At 36.7% G+C, this 19,421-nt stretch overlaps 2 protein-coding genes across 2 annotated transcripts; one reads left to right on the forward strand and one right to left on the reverse strand.

Moving 5' to 3' along the window:
• Positions 1-3,372: 3,372 nt before the first annotated feature.
• LOC141596205 (eukaryotic translation initiation factor 4E-2-like) lies at positions 3,373-8,430 on the reverse strand. Its single transcript, XM_074416309.1, has 5 exons — positions 7,986-8,430; positions 5,536-5,701; positions 5,321-5,446; positions 3,973-4,038; positions 3,373-3,586 (listed from the first exon to the last, which is right to left on the reverse strand). Exons 1-5 carry the CDS (start codon positions 8,282-8,284, stop codon positions 3,536-3,538), a joined length of 708 nt encoding a protein of 235 aa, XP_074272410.1. The 5' UTR covers positions 8,285-8,430; the 3' UTR covers positions 3,373-3,535.
• A 2,165-nt stretch (positions 8,431-10,595) lies between these two features.
• LOC141596204 (protein SRG1-like) lies at positions 10,596-18,366 on the forward strand. The gene is made up of 4 exons (XM_074416308.1): positions 10,596-10,939; positions 12,910-13,157; positions 13,986-14,304; positions 17,933-18,366. Exons 1-4 carry the CDS (start codon positions 10,673-10,675, stop codon positions 18,197-18,199), a joined length of 1,101 nt encoding a protein of 366 aa, XP_074272409.1. The 5' UTR covers positions 10,596-10,672; the 3' UTR covers positions 18,200-18,366.
• Positions 18,367-19,421: the final 1,055 nt, after the last annotated feature.

Here is a 19,421-nt window from a genome sequence, read left to right on the forward strand (position 1 = left end):
AAAATTCTTTAATAAGTTGTTGACATGTTGTTACATTATTGTCCTTCACTCTTTCCTACACTTTAGTCTCCTTTGTAACACTTATGTTCTATTTTTATTTCGTCAAACAGGTTACAAATCAAACTGCTAGCCAAACTGTTAGAGTACGATGCACATATGTCAATTTGATCTTATCATAGTGTTATAATATGCATAATAAATGCTATGCATAATTAGTAATTAGATAGAAACCGATTCTTATTCTCCAATTCATTGTTCCAATTTAAATTCTTCCAGACCTTTAAATCATTTCTTTTGTTTTCCATCAAATATACTATTCTGTAACTCACAATATTTTTTGGATAAATAATTTTTTTGAATGATTTGTTTATATTTTATTTACTCATGAATTAGGAAAGGCTAATATTTCGTATGAAGTATAATAGTATTGTTTTGATTAGGGTAAATTGATAACTTATAACTACTATGATACCATTTTTTAAAACTTATACCTAAGATAACTTTTTTTTAAAACTTATACCTAAAATCCTATTTTTTTCTAAAATTAATACCAAATCTCAAAAAAATACATGAAATAACCATTTTACCCTTATTAAAATAGTTCACCCACCCTTTCTCCATCACCTTGACCCATTAACACCCAAATCCGCCATAACCAACACCACAAAATGGATCCTTCCCTACTGGCACCACCACCACCACCAGAGCCACCATCGACGCCTTATCATTGTCCTTCCGCCGGCAACCCCCTCTAACTCCATTCCCGTTGCGTCGAATACGCACATCCCCACAACCTTAACCCATTTCCAGCGCCTCCCCCCATGGTGAACACCCAATTTTGAATAATACACTAAACAAATCTGCCAATTTTGAATTTCATTGCAAAAAAATAATTAAAAAATCAACTTTGAAAATTCCATTTCTAAGTAAACGTGGCTTAAGACTAAAGACTAAAAGACTTAAGAATGGTGGTAGATTGATTTATGGTGAGAGAATGAGGAGAAGTAGCATAATAAGAGGTTAAATTAGGGTTAGGGATTTGGGGTTTTCGGCGTATGACGGGCTGACGGTGGTACAAAGGGGGGGCGTCGACGGGAAGATAACAGTGGGGCGGCAGTGCTGACACCCATGGTGGTGCCGGTGGGGGAGGAAGTATTGTGATGATGGTTATGGGTTTAATGGTGAGGAAAGGGTGGTAAGGTTTAATTAACAAGGGTAAAATGGTCAATTTATGTCGTTTTTTGAGATTTGGTATTGAGTTTAGAAAAAAGTTGGATTTTAGGTATAAGTTTTAAAAAAAAGTTATCTTAGGTATAAGTTTTGAAAAATGGTATTATATTAGGTATAAGTTATCAAATTACCCTTTTGATTATAATTCATGTCACATGAATTCGCATGTCATATTAAAAATATGCAACATTACATTTAAATATGCCACGTCACATTAAATTTTAATCTAGGTGGCTTTTTGGATCCTACGTGACTCTGTCTATGTGGCGTTTATTTGTCATTTTAGGTTAGCCTTTTAATTATATTTTATAGATTAAACAAATGATTGAGAGAGAGGACTACTCCATATAAGTTATCAAATTAAACACTTAAACACAATCAATTATTAACGATCCCGTGATTTGCACGGGCTCCAAAACTAGTTATACATTATAACTATCGCTAAACTTTTGATACTATGATTAAATTAGGGAATTTCAAATACTCCCTTTCAAGAAATAAATTATTTACGTTTCATTAGAGTATGTACCTACTCGATCCTAACAAAAGAACAACAACGTAAACCAAATAAATCACCCAAAACCTAACTTAAAACTGAAATAAGCAACAACAATAAACAAAATTAAACAGAACAAAATTAAATTAAATTAAATTAAATAATAACAACAAAAGCTAATGGGAGCTTGGATGAAGTATGAACTTCTTGATTAGGGTTTCGAGAGATGAATTACGAAGTGTAAAATTGAGAAATAATACTGGAAGATACTCTAATACTCCTTTCGTGAAACAAATTCTTTACGTTTCATTAGAATACCTACTCGATCCTTGCAAAAGAGAATAAAATTACCCAAAACCTAAAACAAAATTAAAAGCAAATAAATCACCCAAAACCTAACTATGCAACCTAAAATTAACAACAACAACAACAACAACAACAAATAAACAAAATTAAACAGAACAAAATTAAATTAAATAATAACAATGAAAGCTAAATAAACAATGTCATACCTTAATGAAGAAGATTATTAGAGAATAAAATTGATTTTCTTTGTTAGTGAAGCTTGGAGGAAGTATGAAGTTCTTGATTAGGGTTTAGAGAGATGAATTGCGAATTGTAAAATTGAGAAATAATAGTGAAAGTGTGAAGAAGTAACGAAGCTTCAAGTTTATAATGTTTATGAATGGCGGTTTGTATATTGATTGTAAGAACCACGCTACGCGGTTTTTTTTGAAATTTGAATAGGAGACTTGGAGTAGAATTTGGAATTGTGTTGGTATTTGTATTCGGGTCCGATTGAGTCGAGTCGGTTTTATTTTTAGTTTGCATGTTTTTTTAAGGGATTTTAAGTTCAAGTCATCAAAATTATGTCGGATAGGGTAAGGCAGATTATTCTAGATTGTATTGTGTGTGTTCGATCGGGTTCGAGTAGTGTTTAGTCGTATGATTATTTTTGTTGGGTCAACTTAACATCAATGTTTTTTTTTTTTTTTTTTTTGGAGCAAAACATCAATGTTGATATTTAAACAATTATTCGAGTATATTCGATCATAAGCTTAGAAGATTTTTTTTTTCTTTGGTGGTGTTAGATTATTGTTTTCGGATTTATAATTTTTCATATTATTGAACTTAATTGAATGAACTCGTTAATTTTTTAAGTCATTACAGATATAAACTAACTTATAAAAGTCATTTTACCGAGTGATGATATTCACGAGAGTCATGGCCCAAGCCGAAAATCGGTACCATAAAAGTTGCTAATGTGTGAAAAACTTTACACTATAAAAAATATCACCAACAATTTACTATAGTGAACCAATAGTGTGTTTAGTCAAGCTCATATAATCATATTGGAACTAATCTGAGTTGCAATTTACAAATATGTAACTTACACTTCTAAAGAATGACCATGCTACTTCGCTATCGTAGTCGATCAATCTTTGCATTAGTCTAAGACAGTCCAATCGATTTCACTCCCTGCGGATTATTCAAGATAGTAACGCGATAATAACCAGAGAAACAAACGACCAAAGATAACTATCGATTGACAACAACGTCAAATAACGACATAATTGGACAAAGGATAGTAATTTATGTTCCACAACATCAACAAAACACATAATTGTAAACGGAGGTCACACGACTTGAAATTCAAGAACGACTTGCATAGAAAACCAGAGAGCATCTTAGCGATTACAATGGCTGGGGTCTAGAGTTGCATCCATTAGTCATTACATCACATATGGTTATTAGTAGCAACAACATATTTTCTACTTTATAATCTCGGTAGCTTGCACGAGTCACAGGTCAGCAATTGTATCTGTTCTTCGCACCCCTATCAAGCTTCTTCGCGTCATCCTGTATATGCCCAAACATTCAGAAATGAGTTGAGATACAAAATTGGGATATTACTATTACAAATGTACAAAGGGCTCTCAGAAATGGTAAGCTAAAGGAAGTCGGAAATGTACGCAACCTTATCAGTCAACACTATGTTAAGAACCGAGAGACTGTTTGTTTAAAGCTAAGCCAAAATTAAAATTGTGTCGAGTATTATATGGGATGACTAGTCAATTTGGTTCTACTCCTATCATATTTTAAAACGGAAGAATAACGGGTCTTCGCTCAAGGAAATGAAATAGAACTATACATCATATGTAATTTAAATTAAAAAAAAAAACAAAAAAAGAGATCAGAATATCAGAATTCAGAGGGAGACTGTTTAAAATGACGAGCGAGCTTACATGAACGATGAAACCCATGTTGTCACTGTAATCCATGAACTTCTTCCACTGCCGTCCAATGCTCAGCTGCAATGCAGAGAGAAGGAATGTAACGATCTATCTTACTTGGATTGGACACGAATTCACGACTCCAAATCAAGAATATAACTATAACTTTGAATCAGAAGTTATTTAACTGAAATTGACACAAGCTTGGCACATAAGGCTTGAACATATTATACTAAATGCTTTGTGGAGAGTCTGTTCCTCCACTTTTGTCCTACATACCACCATTTCCGATTCTTCTAGGAGCGTCGGAGTGGTAAGGCAGATTACACGACCCATAATTGTCAGTGTTGTGTAAAACATGAGACTCCAAAAGTGAAATGATGAAGTTACATACTTCATCATTCCTTTTATACTGTCCGATTTAAATAGCAATGTTTCAATGGAAGAAGAACGGAAAGGGAGGGGAACAATGTCGTCTGTTTGGTTAGCAAAATTGAGACAGGATATGGAGGAGTAGGGAACATAGATTAGGATGAAATGTCATTGCTCCCTCACTTTCGCTCCCCTCCTTAGTCCTCCCCTTCCCTTCCTTTCCTTTCCTTTCACCTCTCCTTTTGTATCTAAATAAGGATGAAATATCATTTTTACCCCGGTGTTAACGAGCCGAGCCGAGCCCGAGCTTGGCCTTGCTCGGCTTGTGCTCAAGAACCAAAACTCGAGCTCGAGCCGATCACGAGCTTACCCGAGCCTGAAAAAAATGCGCTCGTTATAAAGCTTGCGAGCTTTAACGCGAGCTCGAGCCAAACTCGAGCCCAAATCGAACCTATATAAAATTGTTTATTTTTCTATTTTTTTGTTCCGATATTTTCAATAATAAGGTTTGAAAGTTATATGTAAAAATGTTTGGCAAATCAGCGAGACATTTGATACGTGTGATACAAAGATATAATCATGATAAAATATTTTTATAAAATATGACCAATATCTTACGTAATCACACAAGTTCGAGCCGCTCGCGAGCTTTTCGAGTCGAGCCAGCCTTTGTTCGGCTTGACTCGTTAAGCTTTCGAGCCGATCCCAAGCCCGAGCTCGCTCGCACGAGCCGAGCTTTGACCGAGCCGATCTCGATTTGCTCGCGAGCTGTCTCGTCTCATTAACACCCCTAGTCTACCCATTATCATTACCATAATGGCACTCAGCTAAGTGTAGTATAAGGTGCCGTTTTTATTCTAATAAACGTAAGGAGCCAATTGTTTTTGGATGGACCAAAAAGGAAACAAGGACAATGCGAAACAAATGGAGGGCGTAGCACAAAGCACACTACACTATCTGAAACCAACACGTGCAGTTGTAAGCATACCTGAGCAGCTTCATTAGCAGCGTTCTTTGTCCAAATGGATATTTTGTCTTGCTTGTTCCTCACATTGACGACTGCTCCACATATCTCATCTCCATGATCAAATTGTTCTCCGATCATTGCCAGCAACTAAAATGATTCACCAAGGTTAGCCATCAGAGGCAAAGATGAAATTTAAAAAGCTTATAAACTACGATAAGGTAGGTCAGTTGACATACCGTGTAAAGCCAGGAAGTATCAGATTTCCCCCTCGAATACACAGCAGTCCACTTGCCTCCGTTAGCACAAATTGGATCCTCCCATTTAGGTTCAATTTTCTTGTTGAAGCAATATAAGTCAGATCCTATACCCAACTTGCTAGGATGATGTATGTTGTTGTAAACACTGCAGCAGCAAAATTTATGAGTATTGTGATCAATAATGAAGGCCAGAAACTAGGAAGCCTGATTAAGGGTAATAGACTGAGATTGTGGAAACATCTACATCAAAAATAAAATATGCCAAAGCCCAAAACTAGTTTGCAAGCACAACGCAGTATGACTTTGTGGTACAACCTACAGGCTACAGCTACGCAATCAATATCAGAAGTGTAGAACCCTCCTACCATTTCATTCCTCAAAAGAATTGACCACTTTAAAGATCCCGACATGTGCATTAGATATGTGCAACAGAATGACAGCAAACTAGACAGAAGAGCATGCAAGCACACACGTTGCGCGCGCGCACACACACAAGCAAAAAGATAGCAGACCAGAGCAGGAGCATGGTATAAAATGTGGGGACAGTTGCTGTTATGGTAACAACTGCATCATCCGAATGTTGTGGATGATGCAGCCCATGGTTACCGAATTCGCTCGGTACCCTACGAATTGGGAATTGTTAAAAGCGAATTTTATCATGTTGCTTACTGAAAATACATATAACACATTCTATAAGAGCGAATCACGAATTGGTAAGGACATATTCATAGCGAATCCGGTAACCATGATGCAGCCATTGATAACATTCAACAAATGTGGTGGTTTAGGTGTCTGGCTTTTGCTTGAAATCTGAAATGTTGGATAGTTTTATTTTTTCACAAATACATACACCATTAGAAACTACACGGTTAGTAAAGATTGTCAAATATTGGAGAAGTATAGTCTACACTCTACACCCCATTTACCAATATGTTTTCGAAAATAACAGGTAGTAAAGATTGTCACAGAATTACAGAAATGTTGGAGAAGTTCAGAAGTATAGTCGATAATTTGAACTGTCGGTTGCCGTGAGGCGTGTGCCGTGGCAGAAATAAATTGCGAAATATTGGAACGGCAATCTGAAAAACGGATGACATTTACCAAGGGACGGATGAAGGAAAATCCATAAGAAGAAATAGAATAAGAGCTCACTCAACAGTCAAGAGTTGAACATATACAATATACATTGCTTTCACACAAACAGTATCACATTTGCCAAATTTCTACTAAGGGACATGTATAATATCATACTGAAACAGAGGACCACAATTTCTCAGCTTTGGCAAAATTGAACCATGGAGTCGCTTATCATGAGAAATACAAAAGGGCACGTACCAAAAGGTTTTATGGATAGACGTAAGTCAAAGATTAAGATATAAGCTGCAAGGCACATCCAGTAGTACGTAGTTAAGTTGTTTCAAAGAGCGTCTTAATCATCGACTTAAAGACATAGCTGTATATCTTACTTAATGAGACTATCAAAACATATATCTTTTGCTCAACCTACGACGCAATGGCTAACATTTCTAAATGCAGATTTAACTTATTGATCGTTCTAACCTTAAAGCTACAACCACACCCATTTCATTATTACAAAGACCAACAAAACCCACCAAATTAAAAACTTCATCAAGCTACAAACAAAATCAATTGATAAGAAATCAAAGGCAAATTACCCCAAAATTGTTCGACAGTGGACAAATCAATATTGCAACAATCCCAATTCATTATTTCAATGAACAACAATACCCATTATGTAATAAACTTCATTAAGCTACTAAAACTCAAATGAAAAAAATCAAAATTACGCCAATATTGTCACAAACCCTAATCATTAACAAGCATCACACAGAAAGATAAGAACCATAAAGCAACAATTAAACCCAAACCCAATTCACTAACTTCATCAAGCTACAAAAAATGAATTAATGTAACAAAACCCTAATCACTAACTTTACAAATCGAACATCACAGAAAATGATGAAACCCATAAATTAACAATTACACCCAAACCCAATTCATCATTTCACAAAACAACAATACCCATCAAGTAAAAACCTTCATCAATCTAAAAAAAAAAAGCAATTGAAATAAATCAAACAAAATTACCCTTAAAACTGTCACAAAACCCTAATTATCAAGACCAAAAATCAACAATCAAACCCAAACCCAATTCATTATTTCACAAAACAACAAAACCCATCGAGCAAAAACCTTCATTAATCTACAAAAAATTCAATTCAAATTAATAAATCAGATTATCCCCAAAATTGTTCACAAAACCCTAATCATCAAGTTCACAAATCAACAATCAAACCCAAACCCAATTCATTATTTCAAAAAAGAACAAACCCCATCAAGTCAAAGCCATCATCAATCTACAAAAAAAAAAAAAAAAATCAATTGAAGAGAAATGAAATAAAAATTACCCCCAAAATTGTTCAACGGTGGAGAAAGTATAAACAGGGCGCATAGAACTACCCCAAGCAGCTTGTTTAGATTTACCAGAAGGATTATCAAACCAAAAAGTCCATGAATTTTCAAGTGGATGTGAAATTGTCATCTTCTCCAGATTTTCATTCAATGAATTTGTGTTATTTTCATCATTTTCACAATCATCAATGATTTCTCCTTCTTCTACATCTCCTTCGAATTTCTCGTTTTGAGCCATTTCTTCTTGTTGTTGTCTTGATGTTGTTGATTTTTGAGTTGTTTCTTCTACTCCCATGTTTGCAGTGTTTTGTTTTGATTTTGGTTAATGTGATTGGGTTTGGACAATGAAAATTAGTGTGTGTGTTTGTTTGTCCTTTGGGTGGTGGTTTTAGTGAAGCCCAATTAAGGATTTAGGAGGCTTGCAACCAGATATTGTATTGCTATATACTACTCTCTCCTATTCTACATAAACTTCCCTATTTTCTTTTTCATCTATTCACAATACAACCGAAGATGTCTTAATCTAGTGGTTAAGACGGAGTTATTGTGGACAATAGGTCACAGGTTCGAATCCCCCCTCCCCTCTATTGTAATATGACTAAGTGGTAAAGTTTTATACTTATTTTAATTACTTCACTCCACCTCACCCCACAACAATACTTATTTTAATCAACTTACCCCACAACAATACTTATTTTAATCACCTCACCCACAATAATACCCCACAATACCTTCCCTCTCTTCAATTACCAAACCCCACTACAATACTTTACCTTATTTTAATCCTTCTTCCTTAATTCTAGTGCCCCCATGAATAGGGAGGCTTATCTAGAACAATTAGTCTTGCTAAAGACGGGTCGGAGTAAGTGACGGGTAATGCCACTCACAAAACGGATAGGGGGACAAGGTGGGGGCACCCCCATGTGCTTCTCTCTCTCCTCTATTTGGGTCATTTGTGAGAGGAAATGATATCCGTCACTCCGAAGTGACGGATATGTGCCGTCTTCAATGAGATTTTGTGTATCTAGAATAGGAGGGAGTATATAGGACGGTCTTATGAGAACTACTATCGAGTACTATATACTCCGTATCATGTATATTAGGGCTGGTCAAATATGCATGCGGGTTCAGGCTGGACCTTCTGAGGCTGAACCTGGAACCGGCTCGAGAGTGAGTTGAGAGTGGGTCTAGTGCAGGTCTAGATTGAAGATGGGTTGAGGGCGGGTCGGGCAACATTTACTCGATCAGGGATTGACCTGGTAAACTCTTGGCCAATCCACCTATATAGATAGTACCCCTATGTTGTTTTTTTTATATATACTCCCTCATATTCTCAATAGCATATCCCTTTTATTTTGGCACAAAGACTAAGGAAGCATATTACCCACCATATAATTAAATTTGGACTACACAAACACACTATCCCACCATACAATTAAATTTCGATCAGACAAACATTTTCCAAAAATAGAAATATGGAAGATATTTTTTTTTTTTTTTTTTTTTTTGGTTAACAGAAGATATTGTGAATAGATGGAAAAGGAAATATGGTGGGTTATTGAGAATATGAGAGAGTATGTCATTTGATTCCACTTTTCGAGACACTCTATTTTCTTTTCAATATTTCTTAAAATGTATGGAAAAATATCATGAAATATATACTCATATGAAAGCTCTTTTGTAATTTAATGGTATACTCCCCAGTTCTTCCGTCCCGGTCAATAATTATCTATTACTCCCTCCATTCAACTCCACACTACCACTTTCTTTTTTCACGTTTGCCAACGCGTCTTTTACGCGCTAAATATCGTTAGCTACGTATTTGCGAAAAATATAAAAGTTAGATATTTTTAATGTACTCGTAAAGACGAATAAAACAAGATCCTACATGAATATATTTTCACTTATGTATTGAGAGAAAATTGAAATTGAATGTTTAACTATGAATAGCGTACAAAATAGATAATGGTAGTGTGGAGTTGAATGGAGGGAGTACTTTTGACACAAAGATTAATAAAAGAAAGGTAAGTGCATTTGAACCACACAAATCACATAACCCTACATGCACATAAAAAGTGGCCCACAAAAAGTTACCAAATATGGAAATAGCTAAATGTTCAATAATACACAAAATGAAAATAAATAACTATTAACCGAAATAGAGAGAGTCATATTTAGAATTTTTGGACTACTATATTTAAAAAAAAAAAATTAAAGAGTTACCTTGAAAAATAAAAACGGAGGGAGTATTTAACTGATTTTACACAAATGTTGATGTATATGAACGTCTCAAGGGATATCAACTTGTTTTTTGAAAATATACAATAGTAGGTGAGGAGAATCTAAGGCCATGTTCTTGTCGGCTGAAACGAGCTGAACTGAATTGAATGAAGTTGAGTTGAACTGAGCAGAACTAAGTAAGAGTTAATTTTATGAAGAGATGAGTTAAATAGAACTGACTAAAGCTGAACAGAACTGAACTGAATAGGCTAAGCTGAACTGAAATGAGTTGAAATTAAGACAAAAAGAACAAGGCCGAAGTCGTATAATTAAAAATTAGGCAAAACCAAATATAAAGGTTAAGAGCAAAGTTAAGATTTAATTAAGATTAAGTTAAGATAAACTCAATACCTTCCATTTTCAAGGGTGTAAACAGTAAATTATAAATTCAAGAAGTACTAAAATGGAAGAAGCAACAGTACTAGGTAAATCGATCCTAGTACCAAGTGTTGTAGAGCTAGCTAAAGAAAGTAATAAATTGTTTACAGTTCCAGATAGGTACGTTCGTAATGATCTAGATGACGGTCCAATAATCGAACAAAATCAGCTTGATGATCATAATAATGATGATTTACATCTACCTGTTATTGATTTGAAGGGTTTGATCAATGGAGATGATGTCGAGTTGAGGAAATTGCATTTAGCATGTCAAGATTGGGGATTTTTCCAGGTATTTTATGTCTAAATTCATGTATTAGATCAGGCCATGTAGTCTTAGTCTTGCTGTCATTGTTGTTGAACTCCCGATTTGATTCGGATTGTAGGATCTTACGATTCTACGATACAAAAAGTAGGGTCGGATCTTTATTTTGTACAATCTTTTGATTCTACTTGTCGCATCTTAAATACGACTCGATCCTTTATTAGTAATATTTCCATTTTTTTGGTATTAAAATTTTATGTGACTTTTATGATAAAAAAAAGAGAAAAAGGAACATACATCGGATGTATTACCTCAGATTTTACTTGTTTTTGGGCATTTTTCTATTTTTCATGAGCTTATTACCTCAAACTCAATTTGTTTTTGAGCATATATGTATATTTTCTGAGCTTAATAAAGTTTATAATTTAGATTTTAATTTTTTTTCCATCAAAACTCAAATTTATGTAAGTTTTATATGTAATGTTTTTGAGTTTTATTGTAATTTTTTTGAGCTTAATGTTTTAGTAAATGAACTCAGAAACTTTATAGTAAAACTCATAATTTTTAAATCAAAGCTCAATAACTTTATTATAATGCCCAGAAAATATAAACTGGTGGTAATACATCGGATGTATAATCCACTTGACCACTTACTATAAAAAAAAATACTATAGAGTGGGATTAGTTTTTCTTTTTCTTTTTTCATTTGGGCTTTTAAAGATTGTGATTTTCTTTTGAGAGTCTTTTTTTTTTTTTTGCCTTGGTTCACTTGATTGTTCGATGGTAATTTGAAAGTCTTTGCCTTTCTTTTACTGCTCACATCCGCGGGTATGTTATGAGTTGACTTCGATTAATCTAATTTCCTTACCTTATTAAAAAAAGAAACGGGACAATTTATGGGCACATGATAAGATAATAATGTTTTGAGATTTAAACGCGAGATGTTAACATATTCTGATAGCATGCATAATTATGTATTTTAGTTAATTTATAGGATCTTACGATTTTACGATCCGATACTATCAAATCAATCCTAATAATCTCATCGATTCAAAAAAGGATCTGAATCCTAACAACATTGCTTGCTGTCACGGTCGTTTCTTTACATTGTTCTTGTTTGGGTGTCTTAGTCATTTTGCTATGTTTTCATTTAAAGTATTGTATGTACAAATCACTATTACGGTTGTCCTTATTTGTCAGTCTGAGTTATTTTGTTATGTTTTCATTTTGAGTATGTACAAATTATTACACAAAATCTCATTATAGACGGCAACTATCCGTCTATAACTAAAGACGGTCCAAGTAACATACCACATTACGCATAAGACAAACAACAACTTGTGTGGTAGAGCCCAAAAATATCACCACTTTAAGGCTATTTGACCCATCTCTTGCTATAGACAAATATATCCGTCTATAGCAAGACTTGCTGAAATTATTACTCCTATTACGTAATTAGGATGTCCTTATTTGGGTGGTGGTGGAATTTAGTAGCGAAATATAGTCAGGTCTGGTGCTTTTTAATCAGGTCAATTCAGCTTCGAGTGTACTATAGATTGTTTTCCTTGAGTTGACATAGTCTTGTGATAGACAATCCGTCTGGTTTGCATCGCTTTATTTCGCATTATAATAAGGCACTCTCACAGTCGGTAAGACGCATGGATGGTGGGGACACTCCCATGTCTTTCCCACTCACATCCTAAATGGGTTTTTGTGAGAGGAAATGGATCCGTCGACCATTTTGCATTTAATACGTCATTCGAAATAAGAATTTGTGATCGACTTAAGACGGTAATCAAATGACAGTTATGCAAAAATTCATTAAAGGTAGAATTTGTAAAAGCAATGGGGCTTTTCTTCACATCACCCCTATGGTAATTGGTAAAACATACGTGTTCTATGAATATAAGATCGTATATATTGGCTGAGATTTTCTCGGGAGCTTTAGATAACTGGTGGTATAATCTATGAATTGATGTCAATGTGAAATTGTACAGTTGGTGAATCATGGCGTGAGCGGGTCACTTGTCGAGAAGGTCAAATTAGAGATTCAAGAATTCTTTAATCTCCCAATTGAAGAAAAGAAAAAGTATTGGCAAAGGGCAGATGAAATAGAGGGATATGGACAGGCCTTTGTTTTATCAGAAGAACAAAAACTGGATTGGGCTGATATGTTCTTTCTCACTACCTTCCCTAAACATGAACGTAAATCTCGCTTATTTTCCGTCCTGTCGTCTTCTTTCAGGTTAGCACTTCACCCTCGGCCTTATTTCTCTCTTCGATTCATGCTCAATAATAATAATCGTCATTTGAATCATATTAAAAATAATATTTATCGATTTAAGATTCGTGTAAAACCGAATATCCTAATCAGAACTTGAATAAGGTAAAACACGCCACGATCAATAACGTGTTTAGTGTTTCATGAAGCCCATAAAAATAACATCTAAAATACGATATTGAGTATGACATTTACCTACCCTATAAATAGCATTGGTAATAATTCTATTTGATGAAACTAATTCGACCTTGATTAATTAAATCCAAATAACACCAGTACAATCTGATCTAGTACAATGTGATTTGAACCAGACTTAGAACTCGAATTGAATCCTAATCTTGATTGACTCAAGAATACCAAAATTTATTTGAAACAAGAGACCTTGATATACCCTCGACATAAAATGACCCAGTGACCCGGCTCATAACCGAAATGACCAAATTCAAAATAACATAATGTCGGACTAACTTGCACCAAGAAAACTCGAATAAAACCACCCCGATTGCAAGGTAGAATAGCAACGCCTAGTAATACCCGACTATGATATTTAGGACTTTGACTTAAGGTGTAATAGATTTGTACTCAATTCGTCTTGATTAATTCTATACGTTTGTTTTTTGGCACAAAGACCTAATAAAGTAATTGTGGCACCACACCAACAATAAAAACTTAAAGATTATTCCTTGCATCACTTGCCATATCGTACTATGTCTCTTGAAAAATTGCACTGTTGTCACACATGGGGACTTTCATCTGACGCTCAATATCTCTCAAAATATATAATTCGTTCAGGAATGCATTGGAAGATTACTCGGTCGAAACGAGAAAACTTACTATCATAATCCTGGAATGCATGGAAAAAGCACTTGGAATTGATAGCATAAGAAAAGCGTTTGGAGAAGGACATCAAACAATGAGAATGAACTACTATCCAGCATGTCCACAGCCTGATAAGGTTATCGGTTTAACGCCACATTCGGATGCAGTCGGACTGACTATCCTCCTTCAAATTAATCATATGAATGGCCTCCAAATCATCAAAAATGGCAAATGGCATCTTGTAAAACCCCTTGACAATGCCTTTGTGATCAATGTCGGGGATATTTTAGAGGTACTCACTTTTCTCTTCAAATATCTGATTGTTTCGGTTTTGTAAATTTCGTATCTCAGGTGTTTTTCTCATGTGTACAGTACCCCTATGTTTTTGAGTTTTTTTTTCACATATACCCCCTATTTTTTCTAATCCCCACTTGTACCCCTATACTTCTCACTTTTCGTCAAATGTAGCCTTCTTATTTTTTTTCATCCATTCCGTCAATTGATTCTGTTAGCTCTGTTAGTGGCGGCTGTAATTTTTCTTTACTTATACTCCCTCCATTCAACTCCACACTAACACTATCTAATTTGCACAAGTTTTAAGAAGGAAATAAACAATGAATAAAAGTACAATAGCTTTATGAAAAATCTGCTTTATTAGTTGAAAAGTAGATTGGATCAGCAATACAATTAGGGATTAAACTTCCCACCAAAAATTACAAGTGTTTAAAAAGCCCATCAAATGAGCTGTTTTTTTTTTCAGTTTTCCCCCAAAGAACATCAACTCACAATTTGCATATGGATAAAACCTGTCTTATTTAAGTACTGAAACTGCATTCACCACAAATTTGTACACCAAATATATTACAGCTTCTCTAACAGAGAAGCAAATACAGTCTGAAAAAAAAAGTTCTCCAAAAAAATTACAGTCCTTCAACCATAAATTACAAAACGAAAAGCTAAAAATTACACAATCTTCAATCAATGGGTGCCAAATGCCTCTCTGAAGATTCCAGGCATGAAGTTGCCATCTATTTGCTTCAGCAATCGAAACAAGGGAAGCTCACCCGTGGTGATATGAAGGCAGCTGCTCCCAGGTTTGGTGTGAAGGACAAAACTATCTCAGAGGAGATCGCAGAGGAGATCATGTGAAGGACAAAACTATCTTTTCAGTGTATCTTGCGACGATGGCATCATATTTAATTGAGCCTGGTGATTGAGGCTCCATTACAAGTTTCAGAGGCGATCTCAGAGGAGATCGCCGAACATCATCAACAGGAGATCTACGAACATCATCAACAGCAGCACCGACCTCAATCTCATGTTTCTCTTCATGGCGAGGCGTATAAGGAACACAGAAACCAAGATCGTCAAACTCAGTTTCCCCAACTTGAGTCCCTAAATCATCCGGACTCAAAGAATCAGGGACACAAGTTGTAGGAGGAGGTGAATTAGGAGGAGGTGACTCATTATGGTTAGGATTAGGTGAGTTAAGGACTGATTTCGATTCATCAAATTCATCATCTGATGAACCAAAACGGTACCAGTCAAGAACGCATTGCAAGCACTCTTTGGAACAATTTGCATGTGGCTTTTTCATCATGAAAAAAGTTGAACATTTGAGAGTAATGACTGATAAGAAGAGATTTGTGAAAGTTGAAACACAGATCTGAAAGTTTAGAGAGAAGAGAGTTAGAGGCGGCGTGTATTAGAGAGGGAGACGATTGAGGGAGATTAGGGTTAATGGGGAAGGATCTGGAAGAGGGGAGTAAATAGGGAAGGGGTAGTTGAGGGGATAGAGTAAATGTGGATAACCATTGGATTTTTTGAACGGTTTTGGGGTATATGGGGGTGGGCCTCAGATTTTTTTGGAGGGAGTAATTAGTGGGTTGGATTGGATTAGGGGAAATATTAGTGGGTTGGATTGGGTTAGAGTGGGTTTTGATGAAAAATTAGTGTGGGTCAACAATGGCACTTTTTGTAAATATTGAGTTTTGATTAAGATAAAATGGGAATATTATTTGCCAAATAAGGAAAGTGGTAGTGTGGATTTGAATGGATGAAAATGATATAGTGTTAGTATGGAGTTGAATGGAGGGAGTACAAGTTAGGAGTTGTTAGTGGATTTTAGAAAGAATTGCAATTGGAATTTACATTTTGTTGGCTATTTTTTATTAGTGTCTCAAAATTAGAGCTTAGAAGACGATGAATTGAAGTGAGGATGACGGATGGGGGTGTGATAATGGTGGGAAGCTAACTAACGGAATCAATTGACGGAAAATATAGTAAGGTTACATTTGAGAATTAGTGAAAAGCATGGGGATAAGACCTGGCAAAATGGGTCAGACCCGATTGACCCGACCCGAAAAGGCTGACCCGAGATCCGAAAATGACCCGAACTTGCTTGACCCGAATATGACCCGAAACCCGAATCGACCCGACCGACCCAGACCCGACCCGAACATTATCTGACCCAATGTTGACCCGACCCGAGGTGACCCAATCCGAAAAGACCCGACTCATAACTGACCTGATCCCAAATGACTTAAAGTGGCCTAAAATGAACCGAAACGACTAGTACTAACCCATATTAATACTATATATATCAAAACAAAGTTTCATTGGTTACAATAATCCCTAATAAATAGTTAAATTTGCAAAATAGTATTTCTTAATCAAAATAGTATTAACTTAAGGGGGCGTTTGGTTAGGGGTATTCAGGAAAGGAAAAGGGAATCAAAATCCCTCATTCTCTTTGATGGTGTTTGTTTCATCATTTTTCCCATTTTCTTACCCCCCTCAATTCCCCTCTATAACCCATAACCTCTCTAATTCCATTCACCCCACCCCCCCAAGGTATGGGATTTCATTCCCTACCTCACTAAACTACCACCACAACCACCACACATGCCCCCACCACTGCCACGACGCATACCCCACCACCGCCACCACAACCGTCGTTACCATGAACCCACCCTAAAATCGTCGTCACCCCGAACCCACCCGCATACCCCACCCTATTGTTCCTCTCCGGTGACCCGCCCTAGTCCCACGAACCCACCCTAAAACCACCAGATCTGGTGTTTTGATGGGTGGGGGAGGGTTTTTTGAGTTTTTGGGACTTATTTGATGGTGTTTTAAGGGGTGATTATGGTGGTGAATGGAGATTTTGTATGATACACAAAGGAGAAGAAGTAGTGCTGCGTGAGGGAGGGCTGTCTTTCTAGTGGCAGGTACGGCTCGCCGGCGGCCGACGACCTTATTCTTGCCGGCGTGGGTCAATTTGGTGGTGGTTGGTGTTGGGTGGTGGTGGTGGGTGGTGGTTTGTGGGTGTTTATGGTTTTTCTTTTATTTTGCTTGTATTTTAACCAAACAAGAAAGTAAATCAAAGGGGATCTATTTCTTTACCTTTCCTTTGCCTTTATTTCTCTTTCTTGATTTCATTCTCTTTCCCTTTCCCATACCAAACGCCCCCTAAGTGCTTAGCCATTAACTCAAAAGCAACTCGACCCAAAATGACCTATACCCGAAAAAGACCCGACCCGAAATGACCCGACAACAGATCGTCCGAAATTGACCCAACCCGACCCGAAATATGTGACAGACCCGAAATGACCCGACCCAAATTGACTCGACCCGTACCCGACCCGAGTGACCCGTTTTGCCAGGTCTAAATTACAAGTGGGGGATAAAATAAAGGCAAGGGTATATGTGAGAAAACTCAAAAATATAGGGGTATATATGAGAAAAACCCTATTCTTCTAATTGGTCCCTTAAAATTAGAAATACTAAAAAAAACTTTTTATCACCCCTACCCCCCACTAAAAGATTCCATAATTCTTTAATTCCAAATCCGTAGCTAATGTTACTATTAATTTGAGAATATTAACGTAGCGAATTTGTTGCACAATATGTGTATGTAGATATTGAGCAATGGAGTATACAGCAGCATAATGCACCGGGCGGTAGTGAATTCAAGCGAGGCGAGGCAATCAATTGCGACATTCTACAAGCCATCACTTACTAGTGAGATTGGGCCTATTCCTGAGTTGATCACCCCGGAAACTCCAGCAATGTTCAAGAGAATCACTATGGTAGACTATTGGAAGGGTCTTTTTTCTCGTACTCTTGATGGAAAGGCCTATCTTGATTCCATGAGGATCGATGACACGGACGTGCAACCCGTCTAGAAGACCCCCTCGGGTCAAATTTTATGGAATTGATCTTGATCAATTAATTTGTAAGATATCTAAGAATATATGAGTGTTCTCATTGGATTTAATGTTGCCGTTGGTGGTGTATTTGAAATTTGTGAATACGTATAAAACACAACATAATTTGTTGGGAGACGTCCAAATATCGACATATTATAATTAGGGAATATTTTCTCTCGGTTGAGTCGGGTCAGGAGGTACGATTTCCTTATTTTTTGTCACTTGACAATTTCACATGTTAGCGAGCCATGCTTGACCCTTGTCTGAAAATTGGGCCGCACCAGACTCTAACTTTCGCCATCGTTTGAACACAAGGCTTTATCGCTTCAAGCTGTTAGATCGCACATGGGCTTGGGCCGCGCCCATCATCGAGTAGAGGTGGCAATCGGGTCAGTCGGGTTTGGGTCGGGTCACGTCGGGTCGGGTCATATCGGGTTCGGGTCATATCGGGTCAGCATACCCTTTCGGGTCGAGTCGGGTCGGGTTCGGGTCGGGTTCGGGTCATTTCGGGTCGAATGATGTATCGGGTCGGGTCGGGTTTGGGTCGGGTCATTATCGGGTCCGGTAATTAATCGCATTACTATAATTTTTTACCATTAAATTTATTTTTTAACCTATTATTTGGTTTAAATAATTCATTATTAAGTCAAATATATCAATCTAAACACAAAATCACTTTCATTTTGATCAAAATTAAGCTTAATAATTATCGGGTTATCAATTTAATCGGGTCAGTATCGGGTCGGGTCAATATCGGGTCGGGTCTGGTTCGGGTTCGGGTCACTGATAATCGGGTCGTGTCGGGTTACGGGTCGTCATCGGGTCGGTTTCGGGTCACAATATTTTCGGGTTCGGGTCGGGTTTGCTCGGGTTCGGGTCGGGTCATTCGGGTCGGGTCAGACTTGCCAGCTCTATCATCGAGTAGGAAAGGAGGTTCCATTCCAAAACCAATTGACAATAGGTGGAGTAGCCCATTTGGGTTATAGGGGATCACTCATCTCTATTTCTCCGATATGAAAGACCTACATATGATTCTTCACACGCCCTCTCACATGTAAGGTCTTTTTTTCGATCGACAGGAGTGCCATTCAATTTTTCGAACCTATTTCGTCGGGCGGGAACGTCGTAGCTTTTCGGACCCGTTAAATATTGTCATCGTTTTCGTCGGACAGGAACGTCGTCGCTTTTCGAACCCGTC

This window comes from Silene latifolia, chromosome 8, assembly GCF_048544455.1.
Source record: "Silene latifolia isolate original U9 population chromosome 8, ASM4854445v1, whole genome shotgun sequence".
In the NCBI taxonomy this organism is placed as follows: Eukaryota; Viridiplantae; Streptophyta; class Magnoliopsida; order Caryophyllales; family Caryophyllaceae; genus Silene; species Silene latifolia.

Bases quoted from the DNA above. Each gene is read 5' to 3' on its own strand.
- LOC141596204 (XM_074416308.1), top strand. From the start codon at position 10,673: ATGGAAGAAGCAACAGTACTAGGTAAATCGATCCTAGTACCAAGTGTT. The intron at 10,940-12,909 runs GTATTTTATGTC...GAAATTGTACAG, and splicing joins AAGATTGGGGATTTTTCCAG to TTGGTGAATCATGGCGTGAG. The intron at 13,158-13,985 runs GTTAGCACTTCA...TAATTCGTTCAG, and splicing joins GTCCTGTCGTCTTCTTTCAG to GAATGCATTGGAAGATTACT.
- LOC141596205 (XM_074416309.1), bottom strand. From the start codon at position 8,284: ATGGGAGTAGAAGAAACAACTCAAAAATCAACAACATCAAGACAACAA. The intron at 5,447-5,535 runs GTATGTCAACTG...GAATCATTTTAG, and splicing joins ATACTTCCTGGCTTTACACG to TTGCTGGCAATGATCGGAGA. The intron at 4,039-5,320 runs GTATGCTTACAA...TCTGCATTGCAG, and splicing joins CTGCTAATGAAGCTGCTCAG to CTGAGCATTGGACGGCAGTG.